Source organism: Gymnoscopelus braueri, assembly GCF_963280865.1.
Source record: "Gymnoscopelus braueri genome assembly, chromosome: 12".
In the NCBI taxonomy this organism is placed as follows: domain Eukaryota; kingdom Metazoa; phylum Chordata; class Actinopteri; order Myctophiformes; family Myctophidae; genus Gymnoscopelus; species Gymnoscopelus braueri.
Genome location: NC_137614.1, coordinates 13,448,304 through 13,472,303, shown reverse-complemented (window position 1 = coordinate 13,472,303; position 24,000 = coordinate 13,448,304). Strand labels below are relative to the sequence as shown.

The following is a 24,000-nucleotide window of genomic DNA, read 5'->3' as shown; positions in this document are numbered from 1 at the left end:
AAAAATCAATATACAGTGTGTGTGTGTGTGTGTGTGTGTGTGTGTGTGTGTGGTGTGTGTGTGTGTGTGTGTGTGTGTGTGTGTGTGTGTGTGTGTGTGTGTGTGTGTGTGTGTGTGTGTGTGTAGGCCTGATTCAGCAGAGTAAAAGAGTAGGCAAACACACACCAAAGGTCTTATTACGAGGTGTTGGTACTGGCAGCAAGATTCAAAGAAAGACAAAAACGCCACACACTCAAGGGTATGTTCAATTAATTATTATTTTAATTACCAAGGTTTCGACAAGCTGTCCCTGATGAAGACAGTTTGTCCAAGTGTTAGTGGTAATTAAAATAATGCGGTTTAAATGGAGCGCACAGTCTTTTCTTCTCTGGATTTAACCACATGAACCCTATAGCGTCCCTATTCCGGGGGGGTGGGGGGGGGGGGGGGGGGGGGGGGGGGCGAACATTCAGCGATCTACAAGCTCACAACACGCCGACATGTGGCAATAATCTAAGTCTGCAAAGCAACTAAAGCTGTCAAAAAAGTACAATATTTACCTCTGAGATGTAGTGGATAAGTATAAGGTATAAAAAAAAGTGGAAATACTGTAGTTAAGTATAAATAAATGTACTTAGTTACTTTCCACCATGCACTGTTGGACAACAGGCAAGTTTCCCAAGGAGCTTACTGGGGAAAAGAGGGTGTGTCAATTATGGGCATCACTTCCTGTTGTCAGTCATTCGAATTCATTTGAGGGATCAAATCAGTCAACAATAATGTGGGAACACAACCTGACAGAAATCATAAAGGGTCATATTTAGTCTGCCTACTTTACCCTACAACATCTCCCTCCGCACAGCTGATTCAAATTAATGATCAATGCTTATTAAGTGTAAAATGTAATTATTAAATGTAGAAGTACTCTGAACGGAATTCAAATTGTTTTTGAGCAAAAGTACAAAAGTATTGGTATCAAAATGTACTTAAAGTACCAAAAGTAAAAGTACTAAAATGTTTGAAAATAGCGGATCTACAAGCTCAGCCTAGGTATAAAATAGGGCTAAAGTGGTTAATGTATGTTTTATAATGCAATCATTTATATCTGCTAAGTAACTAGTAACTAAGTTTTGAAATAATTGTAGTGGAGTTAAAGTACAATATTTGCCTCTGAGATGTAGTGGAGTAGAAGTAAAAGTATAGACTTTTGGAATTGAAATACTCCAGTAAAGTAAAAGTACCTCAAAACTGTACTTAAGTACAGTACTTGAGTAAATGTACTTAGTTATTTTACACCACTGCTCAACAAGGCCCTGTTTAATCCCCATGCAGAGATTTAGGCGTCGTGGCAGCAACAGCAGCCAGTCAGAATGAAACACAGGCTACTGCTAAAGTGCCAAGAGCCATCGATCATTGATTTTAATCAGCTGTGTGGAGTGAGAGCTTGTCGGGAAGCAGGCAGACTAATATGAACCCTTCCGATATCTGTCAAGTTGACAACAGGAAGTGAGGCTCATAATTCCCGCAAGGCCTCATGGGACACTGCAAACTCGTGGCTAGCTGTCACCGAACGGCGAGGTTCTCACCAGTTCTCTGTGTGTGACGGCGGGCAGGAGGGTGAGGGGCTCGTCGGGCCCAAAAGGGCTGCCCAGGTCCTGGCTGTGGCTCCTTGGTGGTGGGAGAGGCGGGGGCGGTTTCCCCTCCAGCTTGCGGACCTGCCGCTCCCCCTTGGCGGAGGTGCCGCCGCCGGCGCTGAGCTTAGCGGACCGGGTTGGTCAGCCACTTCTTGAGGGTGCTCACGGACCGCCTGGAGCTCGGCGAGCTGGGGGCGGAGCTGCCCGACGCCAGGGGCGGCAGAGACGCCACAGAGGTGGAGATGCTGCCCTCGCTGCCCGCCGCCGAGTACGAGTCTGAGAAGAGAGAGAGAGAGAGAGAGAGAGAGAGAGAGAGGGGAATGTTGTTAAGATTCTGGAGACCAATTCTACAAATGCCTTCTAAATCAGTAGTTCTCAAACTTTTTCGTGTCAAGGGACCACCCAAAATGATATGTATTTGGCCGCGGGACTCCCCATCTGAAAATATTTTGTGCCAGGGACCCCCCCAGAAGAGAAGATTTGTGTTAAAAAATTCGAAATTATTTGCTCTACATTTACCTCATTAGTATTCCAGGATCAATGAATATGTACAGTATGTATTTGATCCTCCAGAATTTGGGTAATCCAACAAGCATACACACACAGAATATCTGAGGGAGAAACACCCAAACGCACCAAGACGAAAACATAAGCTATTCACTTCATCATTCACAGGAACCACGTTGTGTCAGGGACGGAGAAGCGCTCGTTTTGTATCACTCATCATCCTTGCATACTTCCTCATTTAGTGAGGCTCTGATTGACGTTCGGCATGTGACATCGCAGTCTGTCTCGAGTTGCGTGTCCCTGCGCCAAACCCATATCAGTGAGTGCAAGACCAGCTTTACAATGTAAAAACACTATATTAATACTTTGAAGATATGCAGAGCGCAATTAACTACCAGGATGTACACGACGGGGAAGCTTCAAAAATATATTAACCAAACAAAAAAGTTAATATTTCGTTTCTGTCGGGTGGAAAAAAGTGTCCAAAAGTGTTACAGGATTCAAATCCAAAAATAGCTAAAAAGTAGCAGATCTGCAAGGTCAGCTTGTGGTTCTGCAAAAGACTTTTGTGACACTGTAGCATGATCAAGTAGGGCGTTCATTTACGAAAAAAACACAAACATGGAGATAAGAGGTTTTTGCCCGACAGCAACGATTTGTTGTGTAAGTCTGGGCCTCCAGAACCACCAGAGGTGAGAAACACTGAAGGAGTGTTTTCGGGGTGGTCCGTGCGCCTGTGCGGAGGTGTGGGGGGGGTGAGGTGGGGCGGGAGAGCGTGCAGGAAAGAGACACGTCAACACGTCCAGGGGGATGAGAAGCGAAGGGAAATCAAAATAAAGAACCCAAGGAATAAAAATAGGCTTCTTTTCCTCAAACACAGCTGTGCAGCTGTTAAGCAAACCATACAAGACTGCATTGTTCCCATTTCCCAGAGTTCAAATTAGTCCAGCCAGACAACACCCCCCAACCCCCATTCCCCCGATATTTTATATCCGAGTGGTACATATAAAAACACATGGTGGGACCGACACGCCGCATGGAGGCAGTGCATACGGCGGAGGTCAGGCTAGCCCGCCGTTTGATGTCGCGTGACCGTCGGCCTCTGAAAATACCCCCCTCTGACCAATCTGGAGAGTGCCTCCTGTGGTGATGTCACGAGGAACATGGGAAGAAAGGGGGTCGGGTGGGGGGGACAGGAAGTCCAAGCATAATCCTGTTCAGAGGAGAGGGGAAGATCTTTGCTTGGGTCTGTTTGTTTTTTCTGTCTCATCCTATTCTCTCCCGCCCCGCCCCCGCCTCTCGCCCTTCCTTCTTCTGACTTCCTCAAAACCTCCCCAAGATAGTGTCTCTTCCTCTTAAGATGTGTGTCCGGGGGTCTTTAATCTATTGTGTGTGGACACAGTTCAGGTCTGCTTCCCATCCATCTTGTTCTGCCCCAGGCCCGACCTCTGACCCCTGTTTGTCACTCTCCTTACGGATGGAGGAACACTCTCTCCCGCAGAGACTCGCTGCCCCCCCCCCCCCCCCCCCCCGGGTTCCAATATGGCCGACGACTCACTGCTGGACGTGAGAAGTAGAGTACACGCCTGACGCGTGATTTGGGACCGCACTGGGGATTTGGGGAAATCACAGAGAAATAGATGGAGATGGCAGTCTTGTGCATCCGTTCGCTGTCAACTGTTGTTGGGAAAAAACGCTAGTTTGCTATATAGGTTAATAATTGCTTGAATGGCCATGCTCTCTCTCTCTCTCTCTCGTCTCGAACTGATGATGATGATTGATGATGGTTAAAATACGCTATGCTATAATAATGTTTGAGGTATTTTTGGGCGGTGTAGCCGCCCCTATAAGTGGGGTTGGGACACCTCATTAGTACACATTTGCTGTACTGTGATTGGCTCATTAGTACACCCTTAGCTGTACTGTGATTGGCTGACTCTATTGGCTGACTCTATCCAGCACTGTGATTGGCTAGCGAGACACATGATGACATTAATAACCTATAAATAGGACTATGCACTTCAAAAAAAAAATGTTTTTAAGTGAGCTTCCATCACTGTGATGACTGACCACTGTGATGACCACACCGCCCACTTCACACTGGGTGTGATTTTTACTTTACTGGAGTATTTCCAGTTTTCTGTACTTTTACTTCTACTCCACTACATCTCAGAGACAAATATTGTGGCAAAAAATAGCAACAAATTGCCGATCAGCTCGTAGATCGGCTAATTTACGGCTCGCCACACCGTCATACGACAACGCATGAATACATCTGTCTTAAAAAGCTGCAGTGATATAAAGCGTGGTCCATTTTGTGAGCACTATGCCAACACCAAAAAGGCAAAGCCAGCATAAACCCACAACCCCCCGGGCACCGCACCACCCCGCCCCTCCACCCGCCCCACCCCCACCACAAAGTGATTGGACTTCTTTATACTTCATTCAGGTTTAATTAATTTCTCTCTGGGGCACAATGAGAGCCAGTGTTCCAGTCTATGAGTATGAGAAAATGCTGTGTTAAAAAAATAAAAAGATGTCCCCTGCTCTCCGTCTTACAAAAAAAAAAAAAAAACGGGCGCAGTGTTGCCAGATTTTGCAAGAGAAACAAGCGGCCAGTTCTAGGAGCACCAAGGCCACATGAGCTACAGTATACATCGGATATTTGAAAATAGCTATTTGAAGCTCACAACGTGTCGCTATGCGACGCCTTGTGAGCTTGTACATATGCTATTTTCAAAAAAATTGTAAATAGGAAAAATGTGGAATGTATTTGAAACATTTTAAATGCACAAATCTTGTCTGCGGGTTCCCTGGCACAGATTATTTTCAGATGGGGGGGAGGGGGGGTCCGCAGACAAAATACATATTAATGTGGGGGTGACATGAAAATGTTTGAGAACCACTGGTTTAAACAACATTAGGAAGCAAGCCCAAATAAGCAACTACACTTTAGAAACAAAAGTCCACCCCAAAAAACGCAACCCGCAAACTACCAATATTTACAAGCGACTTTACAGAAACACAAGCCCCAAGTCGCTTATATCATCTCTGTCGGGTGGAAACCTCATATGTCCAAAACTGTTACTTTTAGGGATTCAAATTCAAAAGTAGCTGATCTACAAGCGGTGCGTTTCGAGCTTGTGGATCTGCTACTTTTTCATGCTTTTGTGTGACGGTGTAGTATGATCAAGTAGGGCGTTAATTTATGAAAAAAAACTAAATAAGTCAGAATATGAAGATAAGAGGTTTCTGTCCCGACAGCAACGTCATAATAAGCGCACATGGCAATGCTAGTGGAGAGACAGCTGAGCTCACAGCTCAAGGATTCAAAGCCTTGAATCAGCACCATCATAAAATACACCAGGTTTTTTTTTATTTTTTAATGCAGGGTGGAATATACTGTACAGACTGCTGCATTCTGGTCCAATAGCACTCAGGCCTGTCTGCGTGCATGTCTCCATCACAGACAGCACATTTCCATCAAACGACTTTTTTTTTGCGTGCCTGACCATATTTTTCAGGCATTGTGTGTGTGCGTGCGTGCGTGTGTGTGTGTGTGTGCGTGTGTGTGTGTGTGTGCTTGTATTACTATACTTGTGAGGACTATTTTCCTGGTCCTCAAAAGAGAAATGGTTGTTTTATGGTTAAAATAATATATTTTTTGTTTAGAATTAGAAAAAGACTCAGGTTGGGGTTAGGGTTAGAATTAGACATTTAGAGGTTAAGTTTTAGGGGTTGGAGTTATGCTGATTTATACTTCGTTGCGTGTCGGTGTCGCACACAGGAAAATAGCCGATCTACAAGCTCACAAGCTGCTATTTTTCGGCTACTTTTCAGCTATTCGATGCTGTCCTTTAATTTTTCTCCTCATAAGTATAGTAATACAAACCTCTGTGCGTGCGTGCGTGCGCGTGTGTGAGTTGGGTTGGCTATTTCCCCACCCTGCAGCCCCCCCCCCCCCCCTCCCCCATCCTCCACATGAAAGACTGGAGAATTGTAAGGAGATCTGAGGAGGGCAGGATTTTTTTCTTTCTTTCTTTCTTTCTTTCTTTTGGGGGGAGAAGAAGAGAACAGAGAAGTTCTGGGGTCTTGAGGGGAATGGAAGGAAGCTTTGAACAAACAAGTGGTTTAGTTGGTAGACAAAGAGACGACACCAACAGAAACCAGTGGTTCAAGGTAGAGCTTGGCAAACACACATTAGCCACTTATTTCAGCCTTATTTTCAAGAGAGAGTTTTTAAAGAACTTAAACCCGATACTTAGTTGAGTGCCTCAGGGCTCTATACAAGTGACTTTTCTAGTTTTTGCAGTACATTGAATAACTAGGGTTAGGGCTAGGGTTCATGAGGTTACATTTGTGCAGATCAAGCTAGAGTTCTCCGTAACTGGGCCAGCCCGAACAGGGCGCAGCCCAAGCAATTACCATAATTTTAGGCCAGAAAACCTGAAAAACCCGAAAAGGTGTCATTATGTGCTTAATGCCCTCAAAACTTCCGTTCCAGAGGTAATGGCCAAAACATCTTGAAAACGTCCACTTTCGCAGATTTTCGCCAGTTCTTTTTATTAATACGGGCTAGGACAGCGACGAGCTAGATTCCTGAGTAAAGTTCTCTTTGAGCTGCATCCAGCGCATCCACTGATATTTCCGTCGGCCTTACCGTTCGGCCGCTAGGGGCAGTTGAAATTTATTTTTTGGGGGGAATCGATTATTTGTATTTTTTTCACGGAACTCGAGGCTCGGCTCGGCCCGACTAATTAGCATACTTTTTTGTCCCGGCCCAGCCCGAAAACATCGGGTCGGGTAGGGTCTGGTTTGGGCAGAATTTCAGAACTCCACAATAAGCTCACAACAACGTGTCTCATCGCCATCACATCACGGCTGGGTATCAAAGAGAGAGAGAGTCATGTTTCCCAAGGATTCTCAGAGGTCAGAGGTTCAGCCGGGTCAGGGTTCAAAGGTCAAAGTACACAGCCAGTAACACCATTGCTAACCATCTCCAGACCTTTAGCTGAGCCAGTTTATCAAGGCATGGGTGTGTGTGTATGTGTGTATGTGTGTGTGTGTGTGTGTGTGTGTGTGTGTGTGTGTGTGTGTGTGTGTGTGTGTGTGTGTGTGTGTGTGTGTGTGTGTGTGTGTGTGTGTGTGTGTGTGTGTGTGTGCACGTACATATATGTATGGGAGGATCAAGAGGGAAGAAAGACTTTTTTTACCTATCGTTGGTGTCGGGCAGAAACCTCTAATCTCCGTATTTTACCTTTTTGTGTTTTTACGTAAATCGTAAATCATCGACCCCCCCCCCCTAGTCTCGGTACCTCCGAGACGCCATTTCTTTTTTTGGCTTGTGGCCCCGCCCCTGCCGCGCGGGAGCGCAGGAGGTGAACTCGAAGAAAACAAGCACTCCTTTTTCAATCTGACTGCTTTTTCAATCGTACTGTAACATATACATTTCAAGCGTCTGCTGTCACACATCTGTATCCATCACCATGGCAACTAGCGTCTGCAGTCTCCCTGCTATACCCACTGTGCATACAGGTCAGTTTGCTCATCATTGGCCCGGGAGGGAGAGCTTTAGAGAGATTATTGCATCGCTATTGTTGCAAAAAAACCTGGTACCAAACCCAATACATCATCCATAATAGCTCTACTTACTGTACAAGGGAGGAGATTGCACAACACAGAGGGTGGCAATATGAGTATGAGCTTGCCCGTATAAAGTAAAGCTTATTTTTTTCCTCCCTTCACAAGGTAACATAGCAGTACAGGTTGTTAACCACTTATCAAGCCTCTTGACCAGGGGTCTTCAAACTTTTTCAGCCCAAGGACCCCTTAGCTGAGAGAGAGATGAAGCAGGGACCATATCGTATAAAATTGTGTCGCAGCAACGATATATAACATGCATGAGAGAGAGTACTTCTCTCAGGCCCTCGCTATTATTATTAAAGACCCCCAAGGTCTCCCTGCCCTCAAAGACTTCTCCCTGCTCCCACCAAAGAGCATGTTATCATTAAAGTGCCTTTAGAAATGTTCAATGAGCACGCTTCAAGAATAGCTTCTTTCCAAGTGCTGTACGCATCTTAAAAAAGACAAATCTACTGTACATGCTACATGCTGCTTGTATGGACAACTCCATGGATTCTGAATTCGTATTTTCCACTCATATTTCATGTGTTGCATGTTCGGATGTACTTACTGTGTTTTTTTTATGTTTTGTTTAGCTTTGTGCTTTTTAACTCTTTTAAAGGGACTACACCGTGAATTAAAAAAATAAATGAAAATTATATCATATTGTTTATGTCCCTCAAACGTTTTTCAAAAGGTTTGAGCCTCAGATATACTCATTCCAACTAACTTCTCTCTGGCTTATAAAGCACTTTCACCTGCAATACCACATTGTCCTGTTTGGCACGGGTGCTATTGAGCCAGTTTGTATGCATATCAGCCTTAAACGGCCAGTCCGGTGCGTCACAGGGGTAGGGACAATAGATACAAAGAGAGAACGCTGGAGCAACACGGACAGTTTAGGCCTTTTATTTAAATCGGTGCAAGTAAAACAGACTGACGTTTCGGTCTTTCGACCTTCCTCAGAGTCCTCGACTCTGAGGAAGGTCGAAAGACCGAAACGACCCTTTAACTCTATGTCTGTCTGTCTTTGTCTCTCTCTCTGTCTGTCTGTCTCTCTTTCTCTCTTTCTCTCTTTCTCTCTCTCTCCGTCTCTCTGTTGTGGGCATTGCTTGTAGATGGGTGGATGGACGTTGTGCACTAATATAAATGTGAGCCGATCTAAAGAAGAAGAAGAAGAAGTTTGGTTCGGTTTCCACTTTATTGATCACCTGATAAGTGAGAGCGCTGCTGAGCCAACAAATCAAGCTAAAAGCGTTTGCCTGTAATGGAGCAAACTTGTTCACACAACAGCCCCTCCCCCCTTCCAGAGCTATATCTCAATGATCAGTCAGGCCTCAGGAGATCAAAGGCACTTTAGGCTCCACTGGACTTGGCACCGACACACACACACACACACACACACACACACACACACACACACACACACACACACACACACACACACACACACACACACACACACACACACACACACACACACACACACACACTCACTCACTCACTCACTCACTCACTCACTCACTCACTCACTCACACACAGACACACTCACAATGACACACGCAAGGCAGCTGGCCAGTGGCCAGTTGATTGGTCAATATTAGCAGGCAACCACTATATTGCACTGGGTTCTCGCAAAAAAAGAAGAAGCCTATATTCAAAGATTTTCACACATTTTCACGATATTTCCAAAAATAGCAGATCTAAAAGCTCTGAGCTTGTAGATCGCTATGAGCTTGTATATCTGCTATATTTTTTTTGCCAAAGTATAAAATATGGTTAAAGTGGTTAAAATGATTGTGACGTTATATTAACTACCCCCCCCCCCCCCCCCAAAGGACCCCACTTTGAGAACCGGTCACCCCTGTGATCAGGGCTTCCTGTGCAGCCAGGAAGCCACGTTGGTCACAGTCACGCCGACCAGTCAGTGCAACGGAAGCGCGGAAAATGGATTCGGGGGTAAAAGAGGATGCCCCGCCTTCCCCCACTTCCCTTTCGTCTTTTGCAGTCGCGTGAATTTGTCCATAGCCGAAGCATATCGTTGTTGTCGGGCAGAAACCTCTTATTTTAATGCCCTACTACTTGATCATCGTACTACAGTGTCACACAAAAGAATCAAAAGTAGTAGATCCATTCACGCCGTGTTTCGAGCTAGTAGATTTGCTACTTTCGATATTTTTTTCATTTCAATCCTGAAAAGTAACAGTTTTGGACATATGAGGTTTCCACCCGACAGAGACGATGTATAGCTTGCTGCTTAGTGGAAATAGAAATTCAAAAAGATATTTTAAAGCAGACACTAATCCAGAGCGATTTACAGTAAACACGAGGTAATACATCAAATGCATAGAGATATCTAGTAATCTAGGATCATAGGTAAACCAGGAACCTATTATCAGTCTGGAGTTAAGTATGATATCAAAAAATAAATAGTCTGTACATTGAAACTATACAAACTATAGGATGCCAGGTCTGTCTGTCTGTCTGTCTGTCTGTCTGTCTGTCTGTCTGTCTGTCTGTCTGTCTGTCTGTCTGTCTGTCTGTCTGTCTGTCTGTCTGTCTGTCTGTCTGTCTGTCTGTCTGTCTGTCTGTCTGTCTGTCTGTCTGTCTGTCTGTCTGTCTGTCTGTCTGTCTGTCCGTCCCCCCACCGCCATCCTCATCCTTGTACAAGGTCCGGTTTGTATATTACATTTCACCCACTCAGGGAAAATGGACCTTTCTTTCCCATCAGCCACCGGGGCTTACTCAGACTGTAACGCCCCAGGAGACCAGCGGAGGCACTCAGTACCTGGAACCCTCTCTGACTCTCCTGTGGTCAACTCAACTTCCTAGAATAATCCATTTCACTGTTTCATGGCCTACACTGTAACAATCCCCATAGAGTGCCTGTTTAGCTAGCCTGGTAAGCCATACCGGTCGCGTGAATTCACATTATCATGGATCTTCTGCAGCGCTGGGTGGGCGTTTGGCAGAAACTAAAAAGTGGAAGAGCCAATCAGAGTCTGCGCTCAGGGCCCTGTGATTGACAAGACGCCGATTGGCTCTTCCACTTTTTGGGTTCTGCAAAACGCCCAGCGATTGGGACCAGACCGGTCTGCAGAAGACACATGATAATGTGAATTCACGTGACCAGGATGGTTTACCCTCCCATTAGCCAATTCTAATATAGGATGGTATTTGTTGCATGGATCTTTTAGATGATTTTAGATCTATTTTTGATGTTTTTTTGTGGTTTTACATTTCGTGAGTTCATGTGACATGCTGTATCATTTATTGGACTATTTATTTAATTTATGTTTCAGGACCACATTGGAAGTAAGTGTTTCATTACACTTTATGTGTACATCCTGGGTTGAAGTTAAATTGTGTTGAAACTTGTATTTCTTTTACCAAAATAAAATCAATCAATCAATCAGTCACTTTCTCTCTCTCTCTCTCTCTCTCTCTCTCTCTCTCTCTCTCTCTCTCTCTCTCTCTCTCTCTCTTTCTCTCTCTCTGTCTGTTGATTCCTTTATCTTGCTCTCCCTTCCTCCCTCCTTTAGTGGTTGTCAAATGTTTTAATTGCAAGGACCCCCATAACTCTTGGAGTTACAGACATGTAAGGGTCCATTTAGAACCCTCTAAAGGAACGTCGAGTCCCTGGACCACACTTGGAGAACCGTTGCTCTCTTGACACACTTATGTTTTAAACACCTGAGTGCTAATTTAACAGCTACAGTTTTACACTGGAGTTAAATTAACACTCAGGATAACACTCTCTCCTTCTTATTCTTCCGCCTCTTCCTTCTCTCTCCCTCGATCCTCCCTCCTCCCTCCTCCCTCCTCCCTCCTCCCTCCTCTCTCAACCGTCCTCTCTCCTCTCTCCTCCCGAGCCAAGGAGCCAAAGAGCACAAATGGAAGCAAATGGACGCTTACAGGTCTGTAAATGGACCCTTATGGGTCCGTAAAACTGAGTGTTGTACAAATGTGTACATTCCTACTGACATTTGTATGGTAGCTTCTGTGTGTGCTCACTCTCTCTCTATGTACTGTTACTTATCTTGCACAATGCTAGCACTGCTGAGGGTGTATAGTGTTGTGTATTGCATGTCGGGCAGAAACCTCTTATCTCCGTATTTTTGTTTGTTTTTTGCATAAATTAACACCCTACTTGAGCTACAGCATCACACAAAAGCATCAAAAGTAGCAGATATACAAAGCTCGAAACGCGGCATGAAGTGGCGCGTTTCGAGCAATGCGGTATCCACTGTACTTTTTTTTCTCTTCCTTGTCCTGTAATCTGTTTTTAACTGCTGTACTGTCTTTTGGCACCTGCATTTTCCCCAGCAGGATCAATAAACTAAGGTCTTAATATCTTATCTTATCACTCCCAAAGTGAAATGAACGCTGAATGGTTGATTTTTACTGTTGGCTCTCCCTGCACAGCAGTGTGTCTCCACTGTGTCCAGAGTGCTGCTGCCCCTGGATGGGATCCATCCACAGCACAGAGCCAGCTCTGCTCTGCTGCAGTGCTCCGCTCTGCCCTGCTGCTGACTGAGCACAGCACTGGGGCGGGTGGAGGGGTGGGGGGTGGGGGGCCTATCTCAGCACATCCAATCCAAAGGGGGGGGAGTTCTGTATAAAGCAGCGTGTTTGTTATACTAAGCAACCGGAGCCGTATCCCCGGAGCTCCATGAGACGCTAGCACGCTATGCTAGCCGTCCTTTCAGACTTCTGCTGGATGTGAAACAGAGAGGGAGGGAGCGGTGGTGTGTGACTGTGTGACTGTGTGTGTGTGTGTGTGTGTGTGTGTGTGTGTGTGTGTGTGTGTGTGTGTGTGTGTGTGTGTGTGTGTGTGTGGGGGTGGGGGGGATAAGTGAACACAAGGCAGCTCAGTGAAACTGAAACGCTGTTGTGTGTCAGATGAGGAGAAGATGGAGAATAGACTGGGAGGACTGTGACCTGGGGCTAGGACTGCCTTTTAAATGCACACGCACGCACACGCACACACACACACACACATGCGCGCGCGCACACACACACACACACACACACATACAGACAAGCATGATCTAATCCCATGCATCTACACGTGAGCTAGATTAAGTAAATGCGTGTTTACAAGCACAGCATGTAGTAGTACTCTCATGCGTGTGTGTGTGTGTGTGTGTGTGTGTGTGTGTGTGTGTGTGTGTGTGCGCGTGCGTGCGTGTGTGCGTGCGTGCGTGCGTGCGTGCGTGCGTGCGTGATTGCGTGCGTGCGTGCGCAGGTACGCATTGTACAGAGCACTGAAGTGACACACACTCAATCGGGCGGGGGACTCTAACTAGCCCTGATTAGAGTAGTGTTGTGACACATTTCTTATCAGTGGAACACATCAGAGGGACCTTAAGACACAGAACAAGACAGACATTGACTTGTATGACGCAGACATGAATCCCAGTGACAATGGCACAGTGTGGAACAGTTGAGTCAGCCACTTATGTCCTAATGAAGGCTTATGAAAAAGCCCTCAGTGGCAGAGAGCTGAATGCCAACTCGGTGCCCATTTGACTGTGGAAATTAGGTCAACGATCGAGTGCAGCATCCAAGTGGGGTTTAGGTCGAGTGTTTAAATCACTTAACCACTTGAACCCCAGCCGTCCATATTCTGGCGGGGACATTAGCCCAAAAAAATTAAGATGTACAATTCGAGGCGTTGTGAGCTTGTAGATCTGCTATTTTTGGCAAATACTGTAGGTTTGGTGTAAAAGGAAGAAAGAGCCGACCAAGTACAGTACAGAGCCAAAGGTCAAGTTTACTAAGTATTGAGGGCTTAAGTTGTCAAATGTCTGAAAACACACATTAACATGAAACCAACATATTAATGGAAAAGATAGTGTGTAAAATAAACAAAAACATTAATTTAAACACTGATGATCGTGCTGTTAAGCAAGTCTATGAAGCTACAGTATGTATGAAATCTATGGAAAAGTTGAATCTGCAACACAATTTTATATATGTAGTGGGAGGTCCCTGCTTCATCTCTCTCTCTCAGCTAAGGGGTCCTTGGCCTGGACTTGCATCAAGGCACCCTAGGGTGCCACGGCACTCACTTTCAGAATCCCTGCTGTATTGTATTTTCACTTCTTGCTGAATCTACTACTGAGAAGAATACCCGTGACTAGTAAGCGCAGAGGCTGCCAGTGGGAAAGAGGGAGCTAAATTAAGATGAGAATAAGATCACAATCACAGCACTGCCTCAAACAAGGCATTTCTTGTGCTCTCAGCCTTTCATATGATAGAAATAAAAAAAGAACACTTGTGAAAAGAATTTGGTTATATCAGGGGTTCAGGGTTTGGCAGCCACCTAACCTTGCGTCACCAGGCTTTCCACAGCAGAGGAAAGCCTGGTATTCATTCTAAACTGAATCATGGTTCCGGTGGTGTGTTCCTGTTGGCGTCACATTGTTTTTGTTCCCCACATAATGCGAATCAATTAGTTTAGTCTCACTAGTCGCACTACGAGTTAGAATAGAAAATGGTCAAACCATTATTATTTTCTTACCAAAAGAAATTAAACGATTATACCAAACAAAACAAGTTTTAAAATAGGGGAATCGTTTTGGAGGTGCCCGGCGCCGGTGGTTCCGGTCGTTGGTTCCGGCCACCTGATGACGTAAAGTTATTTCTGCTCCGACCGGATCAGAAACCCAAAAATGGTATTGATCCCAGGCTAGCAGCCACCTATCTTTCGTCTACCAAGTGATCGGATGGGGATATTGAGGTGATCAATTGAGATGATCAAAAACAACCATTATTAACCATTATTGTTTGTTTCGGAACATTCTCTTCTCAGATTCTTACCTTTATGGTTAATTACGGTTAAATTACTGGCTCATTCTTTGTTAGGTTGTATTATTAAATTGACTTATTCTATGCTTGTATTATTCCAATTCGCAGCCTATAATAAGCAATGGTGGTTTTCAATGTCTGGCACTGCGGTGATCGCAGCAGCCTTGGAAAATGGCTAAGTGATCATGTGCCCAAAACATTGCACACCCCCCTGGGCTATATAGCCTCTCCAACCTCCCGGTACAATTCCCACACACAGTCAGACACGCGGTCCAATATCCCCCAGCCTGGCACCTGTATCTGTCTCTGCAGTATATCTGCACCGTGTCAGGCTGGCAGAGACAGTCCTCCTAGAAGAGGAGCAGACAGTCAGCTGAGCCAGAGTCTGGAAGGCTTGATAAAAGATGATTATAGTCTAAAGCAACAGCAGCATAACAACAACAAACAGTCCTGTAGTAGTAGACTGTATGTTTGCTCCTGTCTCATTTATGTCTTGGTCTGTCTCTCTAGCCTCTCTGCAGCCTTTCCTCTTCCTGTTCATTCCTCCCTGAGTGTTAGCTGAACTCTGAGCGTTACGAATGGATAAATTAACCCTTTAAGACCTGAGGCCGATTCTACAATCAGTAGTTCTCACACTTTCAAGATTTTTACAAAAATGCTCAAGTGTGTGTGTGTGTGTGTGTGTGTGTGTGTGTGTGTGTGTGTGTGTGTGTGTGTGTGTGTGTGTGTGTGTGTGTGTGTGTGTGTGTGTGTTTCAGTCAAAATGTGTGTGAGTGTGGAGGCTCAACATTGGCACAAGGATCTCTTATTGACCCACATACACAGATTACACACACTCACACACGCATGGCAGAGACATGTACACGTAAAGTATGCATACATAGAAAAAAGACAAATGAATAAATTTAGTGCAAAGAAAGACCTCTGCATCTGTTCTGAGAACGCATGCACGCTCGCATGCGCGCAAACACAGTGTCATCAGCACAATGACATTTCTGCAAGAATCAAGATCAAGAAGGGTTTTATTTGTCACTTTGTCACTGCATGACAGCTCTGCTTTATCCCACGGTCAGCAACATTCTGCCTGTAAACTGCACCGTACGCTGGCACGCACACACACACACACGTACATTATTATTCTATATCGGTCCAGCAGGCAGTGTGCAGGCAGCACAACACGGCTCATTTGCTAAGTTGCCATAAACAGACATGGGATGGTTGGTGGATCAGGGCTCAGATTGGGTCTAGCTGCTGGCTGCAGAGCTTGGCACAAAGCAGTCCTCCAGCTCCTTGGCTTCAGCGTGCGTGGGAAACTTTCTGTCGAGACAAAAAGAGCTCCGTCTCTCTTTCATAATGTGACCTGCTGATGATAGTAGAAGAAGAGCCTTCCTTTGTCATCAGCTTATAAGGCATATGTGCTCATTTTGGTCACTATGGAAAAAAACAACAAAAATAGCTGAAAGTGAAGGCATGTTTGCTGGGCTGGCCCCCAGCCCTCTGCCCTGTGTTGAGGAGATATTTTTAAACTCTACCCCCCACCGCATATCCCCCTCTTTTTTCTTTTGACCTCCGTCTCAGCCTCTCTCTCCTGTCCGCTTTGCAACCCGTCTCCTTCATATTGTTTTGTCTCAAACTCTCATATTACAGAGAGATAAAGAAACAAAGTAAGGAACAAAGAAAGAAAGAGAGAGAGAGAGAGACAGACAGAGAGAGAGAGAGACACATGCATAAAAACAGACAGACAGAGAGAGAGAGAGAGAGAGAGAGAGAGAGAGAGAGAGAGAGAGAGAGAGAGACAAAGACAAAGACAAAGAGACAGAAAGAGAGAGACAAAGTTTGAGACAAAGAGAGAGAGAGAGAGAGAGACAGAGAGAGACACAGAGAGAGAGAGAGAGAGAGAGAGAGAGAGAGAGAGAGAGAGAGAGGGGCACAGATACCCACTGCTCTCAGTCATCCAGCTGAGAGAAAGAAAGTCTCTAAAGTATTCATGTAGGAATTTGAACACCAAGCAGTATTAAGGTAACTCTGGGGTCTCCTTCCCTCTCTCCCTCCCTGCCTCTTCCTGTCCCCCCCATCTCTTTCCCAGACCGCCAGGCATACAGACCGTTCATTTAAACCCTAATCTACTGTGTTAACGAAGGTTCCCACAGGGTTCTACGGTATAGTAGGCCCCCTCCTTTTTTCCTTTACACCAAGTCTCTCTTCGCCAAATAACGTCTCTTTGTCTATTTTCAACAAACGTTTGCCCCAGAATAGGGGCGCTAGGGTTCATGTAGTTGTAGTTAATGATGTCTTTTCCCCCTTTTCATTATTTACGCCATTTTCACTTCCGCCCAGTTCACTCAAGCTTTATTTTTTTGCTCTACCAAACTCCTCCTCTCTCCTCTCTCCTCTGTTTGTAAACCCGCGCAGGAGAAAAATGAGGGAACAAATTATGAAACACTGAGGTGCATTCCATACCTTGTTTAGAAGGAATTCTCCCTGTGGGGAGGAGAGGAGGAGAGGAGGAGAGGGGGGATGAGAGCAGAGTAGCCCAATCCTTCCACAATGCTATACTACACCTCCACATGCCAGCCCACACCACGGCTCCACTTGGGAAAATATAGCAGATCTGCAAGCACCCCGCGACGTGTCGCGAGCTTGTAGATCGGCTATTTTTCACCGCATGACACCGCCGTAAGGGCAGAGTATAAATCCGCCGTTATACCTAATTTGTACCACATAGTTTTTTATTGATTCATTGATTACTTTATTAGACAGAAATGCTAACTTGAGGTACAGTCGCACATTTTGGGCTAAAAGGATAACACAAAAAAGTCCTGGGGACTTGTTTCCATTGTGGTCCTATGTATTCAATTTATCAACATGGCATAACAAATAACACCAAAATACAATATCGTTAACAAATATAAAACACTATATGTAGTACGACTGTATCGCAAAAAGCATTGAACTACAAGCTAACAACTTCTTAGCTGTAGATCTGTTCGTTTTGGCAAGCCACACCCTTGCGCGACTATAAATGAAGCTTTAGAGCTTTAAGAGATGCCTCAAAGAGAGATGGCTTTCCTCTCTCCCATTCACTTGTAATTTCACTGTAATGAGTATAGACCAGTGTTGCCAGATTCTGCAAGAGAAATAAGCAACAGGTCTATGAAAACAAGCCCAAAAGAAGCGACTATAGGCCACATGAGCACTTTAAACCTATATGCATCGGCTATTTGAAAATAGCCGATCTACAAGCTCACAACGCGTCGCATCTAAGAAAATCCTAAAAAAGTGAACAACATTTAGGAAACAAGCCCAAATAAGCAACTACACTTTAGAAACAAGCCCAAAAAAACGCAACCCGCAACTACCAACATGTACAAGCGACTTTACAGAAAAACAAGCCCAAAGTCGCTTATAATAAGCCGACATGGCAACACTGGTATAGACTGATCAACGCCAGATTTGGGTGTCCGATACGACTGATTATTACCCAGGTATTGACCGATATTCATAAGAAGTCCTATTCAAAACATTATCTAAAATGTATAGCTACAACTTCTACAAGCGTCTGTGACAGACACGACCAGTTGTTCACATAATATGCCCAGAATAGTGAAAACAGGTTTAAAGTGGAAAAGAATCGGGACACATCAGCTGCATAATTGTCAATACCGATGTCATCCAAAAAGTCAAATACCCCAAATAGCCCAAACCGATATATATTGGTCAAGATCAGAACCTGCTGAGTATCTACTTTTCACATGTTTCTTGTGGTCCAACAAAAAAGTTGGAGCACGCCAATGTCAGCAACGTCAGGCTGACTCCAAAGGGCTGTTTAGCTCTCTAAGTTATCCTTCAGCATTCACTCCCTTCAGTGTGATGTGAGTGGATCACATGAAACATTGAGTAACCGGAGCCTAGCAGGCAGAGCGAGGGGAAACGCAGAGCAGGTTTTGGCCCCAGTCCTCTCTTCTTTAGACGTCCCCAAAGACTATGTGATGGAGGCCTGGAGGAGAATCTTTCCATAACAGAGCGGAAAGCAAAGCAAACACACACACACACGCACGCACGCACACGCGCGCACACACACACACACACACACACACACACACACACACACACACACACACACACACACACACACACACACACACACACACACACACACACACACACACACACACACACACACACACACACACACACACACACACACACACACACAGAGGACCCAGACTATTTATGATGAGGAGGTTATTGGGGGTTGGGGGGGGGGGGGGTGCGAGCTGTGACTTAATCACTTAACCCTTTAAGACCTGAGGCCGATTCTACAAATGCCTTCTAAATCAGTAGCTCTCACACTTTCAAGATTTTTCAAAAATGATCAAAAATAGCAGATGTACAAGCTCGCAGTGTGAGCCGTGCTATTTTTTAATAGCCAATGCAAAAATCTAAAATGACACAGCTGTCCCGGTTTTATACTTATACTGTATAAATAGCCAAATGTGCGCCAAATGTGCGCCAAATATAGATAGACTCCTGGGTCAACTGAGTGTATAGGGTTTAAGTGGTTAATAGCAGAGGATGGGAACATGCTGCTGCCTCTAAGTCCGCCTCTATAGCCCTGAGAACAACTGCCTGTTATGTCTGGGAAAGGCTTTCCACATCCACTGGCCCAGACAGGCGCTTATAGCGATATGACACGTGCTCTGTCTGCATTGACCCACATAAACCACTAAAAACCCCAGCATCCTTAGTGTGGGGAAAGCTTTCGCTGAAAATAGCCGATCCACAAGCTCACAACGTGTTGCAGAAAACAGAAAAGACACTAGAATAGAGCCCTGAGGGACTCCGGTCAACCATATGGGGTTTAAGTGGCTAACCGCTTGAACCCTAGCACCCCTATTCGGATATATAGCAGATATATCTGGTGCATCGGCTATTTTAGGCAAATTAATTTAATATGAAGTAAAAACAGGAGGGGGCATAGTTTAAAGCAGTGGGGGACTCCATTCAAATTAGTACATAGTGTTTCTGCACGCTCAAAGCAATCCTGTGGAGAACATACTCTGTTTGGCTCTTTTCCGAATTTTCTGTGTTGATGCCAGTGTTGCCATGTTTTTCTGTAAAGTTAATTGTAAATATTGGTAGTTGCGGCTTGCGTTTTTTGGGGTTCTAAAGAATAATTGCTTATTTGGGCTTGCTTTCAAATCATTACATAAACCAGTGGTTCTCAAATGCTTTCATGTCACGGACCCCCAAATTAATGTATTTGTCCCTAACCCCCCCATCTGAAATGTTTTTGTGCCAGGCTAGGGAGCCCTGTACCAGATATGTGTTGCTAGAATGTTCCAAAAATCTCCCAGAAATTCCACATTTTATTTCAAATCTACAAGCTCACAACGTGCCTACTTGGTACTGTACAATCCTGAGAGTTCATTTACCATTGGATAAATGAACACAAATCTTTATTGTGTGCTTGAGTTGATTGGTCGTAGGTATAAGCTGCAGTCTCTCTGGATCTTGTTCCAAATATAGGATTTGGTTAGGAAAAGGACAAAGGACTTTGGCAGGTGCAGATGGTTTGCTTGAATTTAGAATTAGCATATTATTCCCTGAACACATCCTAATGCATGTGCACTCAGCCTTGTCATGTAAATAACCTTGAGGTTTCATGCATTTAGTCTTTGATTCACTGTTTGAATATTGTGCGTGTGTGTTAATCTGTCAATGCATGTGTCTTCTACATACCTAGTTTACCTAGAGTTCCCCATGGCTCTATGCTAGGCCCCCTCCTGTTTTTACTCGACACTAAATATATTTTGCTGAAAATAGCCGATCTACAAGCTGCCAACACTTGCACACACACAGACACACGCCAGTACTTGTGCTACACGACACTGGCCCGCAAATAAGTAAACTGACAACTCTAACCCCAACCCCTAAAACTATTTAAACCGTGTCTAAATCTGAATCTTTTCCTTATTGTAAGAGAAAAAATACTTTTTAAACCATAAAGACAAGCCATTTCACAGGAAATTGGTCCTCGCAATGGACAAACACACACACACACACACACACACACACACACACACACACACACACACACACACACACACACACACACACACGCTCCTCCAAATGGCATGGCCCCCTACAGTAGGTGCCACGTCGTAAAGAAAAGATGAGCATCCTCATGAGAGGGGGGACAGTGGTAATCTCACCAGGCAGCGAGACTCTGGTTTGTGTTCCACTGCCGTGAGCAGTCTGTCTGGCCATGTGCTGATCTGCACCACACTGGGAAGCTCCTGCAGCATTCCATTACAAGCAGCCAGTACAGGGCTGGCTCTTTAGTCTGCTGCTCTGCTGGGCTGCTGGCTCCGGCCAGCCTTCATTTCCTCTGCCTGCCATACAGACACCCACACACTGCAAAACTGCCTCCATTCTTATACTGAATGAGATGAATGAACACTCCGGATCTTACTGTGCAGCCATGCAATGTGCACACGTGCGCACACACACACACACACACACACAGTGATTCTTAAACATTTAAGGACCCCCATTAGGCCACGTACGGACCCCCATTTGGTAAGATTGTTGTCTCTCGGACCCCAATCTATCTGTAATCTGTAAAATCCTCAATGTTAATCTAACTCTGAGTTACATTCCTGTATACGTTTGTTTCCTGACTTTAGCTGATGGGGATCCACTGGAACCCCCGGTAAGGAGCCCAGGGGGACCCCGGACCCCAGGTTGAGAACCAGTGCAGTGGTTCACACAGCTCTAAAACGGGACTGCAGGGGACTACAGGGTTCAGATTCAGTCCACTTCACACACTCAGACTGAGATATTAACAGCTGAGCACCATGGGGCAGGAGGGAATTGAAGTGGAAAGACTTCTCTCCTGCCCCCTTAATTCATTCCTTTCTCTTTGCGCGCGTGTGTGTGTGTGTGTGTGTGTGTGTGTGTGTGTGTGTGTGTGTGTGTGTGTGTGTGTGTGTGTGTGTGTGTGTGTGTGTGTGTGTGTGTGTGTGTGTGTGTGTGTGTGTGTGTGTGTGAGAGTGATGATTGATGGATACTATACACCCCCCACACTGACGTCAACAACCTCGACCTTATTTCTTCATGGTTTGCTTTGGGGTAAACAATATTGATTTCAATTGAGCGGCGGGGAACAAAATCAGTCATGGCTTTCGACATGTTGCACTTCTGTCTCTTCGCCTGGGCAAGATGTGACCACTCAAAGGGAAACCGAGAGGATTTGTGTGTCTGTAAGAGTGTGTCCGTGTGTCCCTCCGTGTGTCCCTCCGTGTATCCGTCTGTGTGTGTGTGCGTGTGCGTGTGCGTGTGCGTGTGCGTGTGTGTGTGTGGTTAACAGCAACAGCTAAAATGGCTGTGTTGAAAATGTTGGTTCTATTCAAAATCCATTTCCTCCTGCTGAACTTAGCCAGAGCCACTAACTCGCCGTCTTCAAAGCAGAAATGGAGATCCAAAGAGAGGTCACTGAAATGCCAAACATGGGCTCCAAATTATTCTGAACAAAGTGCCACTATGTTGTTGCTTAATGCCTTCCTGAGTCCATACAATGTAAACCAGGGTTACACAGTAAAACCCAAAGTGTTCATTTAACTCAGAGAGTTAAACTCTCAGGATTGTATTACGGTGTACTTAGCAACCTACTGCAAATACAATTAGCATTACTTGATTACGCTAACAAATAACAGTGCAGAAACAAACTGCTGTGGCCTTTTGTGGAAGAATTTCAAAGTGGAAGCTTCCAGTGGAATGAGAAATGACTCGTATGGGAGAGGTGACACTGGAGTCCATCACTGCCATGACCTTGTTCCTTCTCTGGTGGCCGGCGTCCAGATGTTTCTCTGTGCGCTGGACACACACACAATCCATTCAGAGAGACCAGGGCACCCACTGAGCAGTGTTGCCATGTCCGCTTATTACAAGCGACTTTGGGATAGTTTTTCGGTAAAGTCGATTGTAAATATTGGTGGTTGCGGTTTTTCGGGCTTGTTTCTAAAGTGTAGTTGCTTATTTGGGCTTGTTTCCTAATGTTGTTTAAACCAATGGTTCCCAAACATTTTCATGTCAAGGACCCCCAGATTAATATGTATTTGTCCGCAGACCCCCCCCCCACATTCAAATATCTGGCAACACCGACTGAGTAAGTCAACATGTGGTTAATTTAATTCCCAACGTGTACAGATGTAACCAAACGGACACATTTGTGCACTACACTCTCAGAGTTACAAATGGATAAATTAACGCTAAGGATTTTACTGTGTATATAAATTACAATTTAGGCATTTAGCAGAAGACGACAGGCCTGGAACTTCCTTATTTTAGGGGTATTTTCTTTTTTTAGGGCACAAAGGCCAAATAATGAATTTAAATAGGCCACTGTGGCCTCATGGCATATCGTCGCTGCCTGAAACCTCCTATTTACATATTCTAACTTTTCCACAAATTAACGCCCTTACTTCATCGTGATCGTACCACAGCGTCACACAAAAGCATCAAAAGTAGCAGATCCACAAGCTCGGCACAAAGCACCGTGTTATGAGCTTGTAGATGTGCTACTTTTGCAATTTCTTTTTTTTTATCCTGAAAAGTAACAGTTTTGGACCTGAAGTTTTCCACCCAACAGAGACAATATCATTTTTGAGCGGCAGCCATGGCCTGGTCTGTCTAGGTTGGTGTATGATGATATAATCATAACGGTGTTCCAGAAGTACCACTTTAGTTTCGCAGACCGATGGCCTGAAGTGTACACACACGCGCGCACACGCGCGCGCACACGCACACGCACACACACACACACACACACACACACACACACACACACACACACACACACACACACACACACACAGTAGAGAGTAAGAGAGGAGAGAGAGAGGGGAGAGAGAGAGAGAGAGAGAGGGAGGGAGAGAGAGAAACAGAGAGAGAGAGAGAGAGAGAGAGAGAGAGAGAGAGAGAGAGAGAAAGGGGGGGGGGGGGAGAGAGAGAGATGGGGGGGAGAGAGAGAAAAAGAGAGAGAGGGAGAGAGAGAGAGAGCAATAATAAGCAATCTGCTGTTTAGAGCAGTGGTTCTCAACCAGTGGTCCTTGAGGCGTTTCCTCAAGGTCCCCAGCTAAATGATGGAGAGTTGGTCAAATGGTAACCAAATGGACCCTTAGATCTTTTACTCTTGAGAGTGTAAAATGAAACCAAATGGACACTTACGGGTCCATTTGCTTTCATTTTACGCTCTCAAGAGTTACATTATTGTTAAACATCTGCATTACGTAATTTACAAGAAGTCTACACAATTAGAGAATGCAGGAAAAAAATTATTTTGACAAAATCTTCTTCAAAAAGTTTTGTGTCTGAAAGGCTAAATCTCATCAAACGGTGGTCTATGGGTCAAATGCCGAATAAATAATGAACCTTAATATG

At 45.0% G+C, this 24,000-nt stretch overlaps 1 protein-coding gene across 1 annotated transcript in view; it reads right to left on the bottom strand.

The window, feature by feature from the left end:
• The window catches only part of arhgef25a (Rho guanine nucleotide exchange factor (GEF) 25a), a 64,951-nt gene that overhangs the window by 29,969 nt on the left and 10,982 nt on the right, over window positions 1-24,000 (bottom strand). The window contains 2 exon segments of the mRNA XM_080445676.1: window positions 1,566-1,739; window positions 1,741-1,889. Of these exon segments, the coding sequence (XP_080301802.1) occupies window positions 1,566-1,739; window positions 1,741-1,889 (323 nt within the window).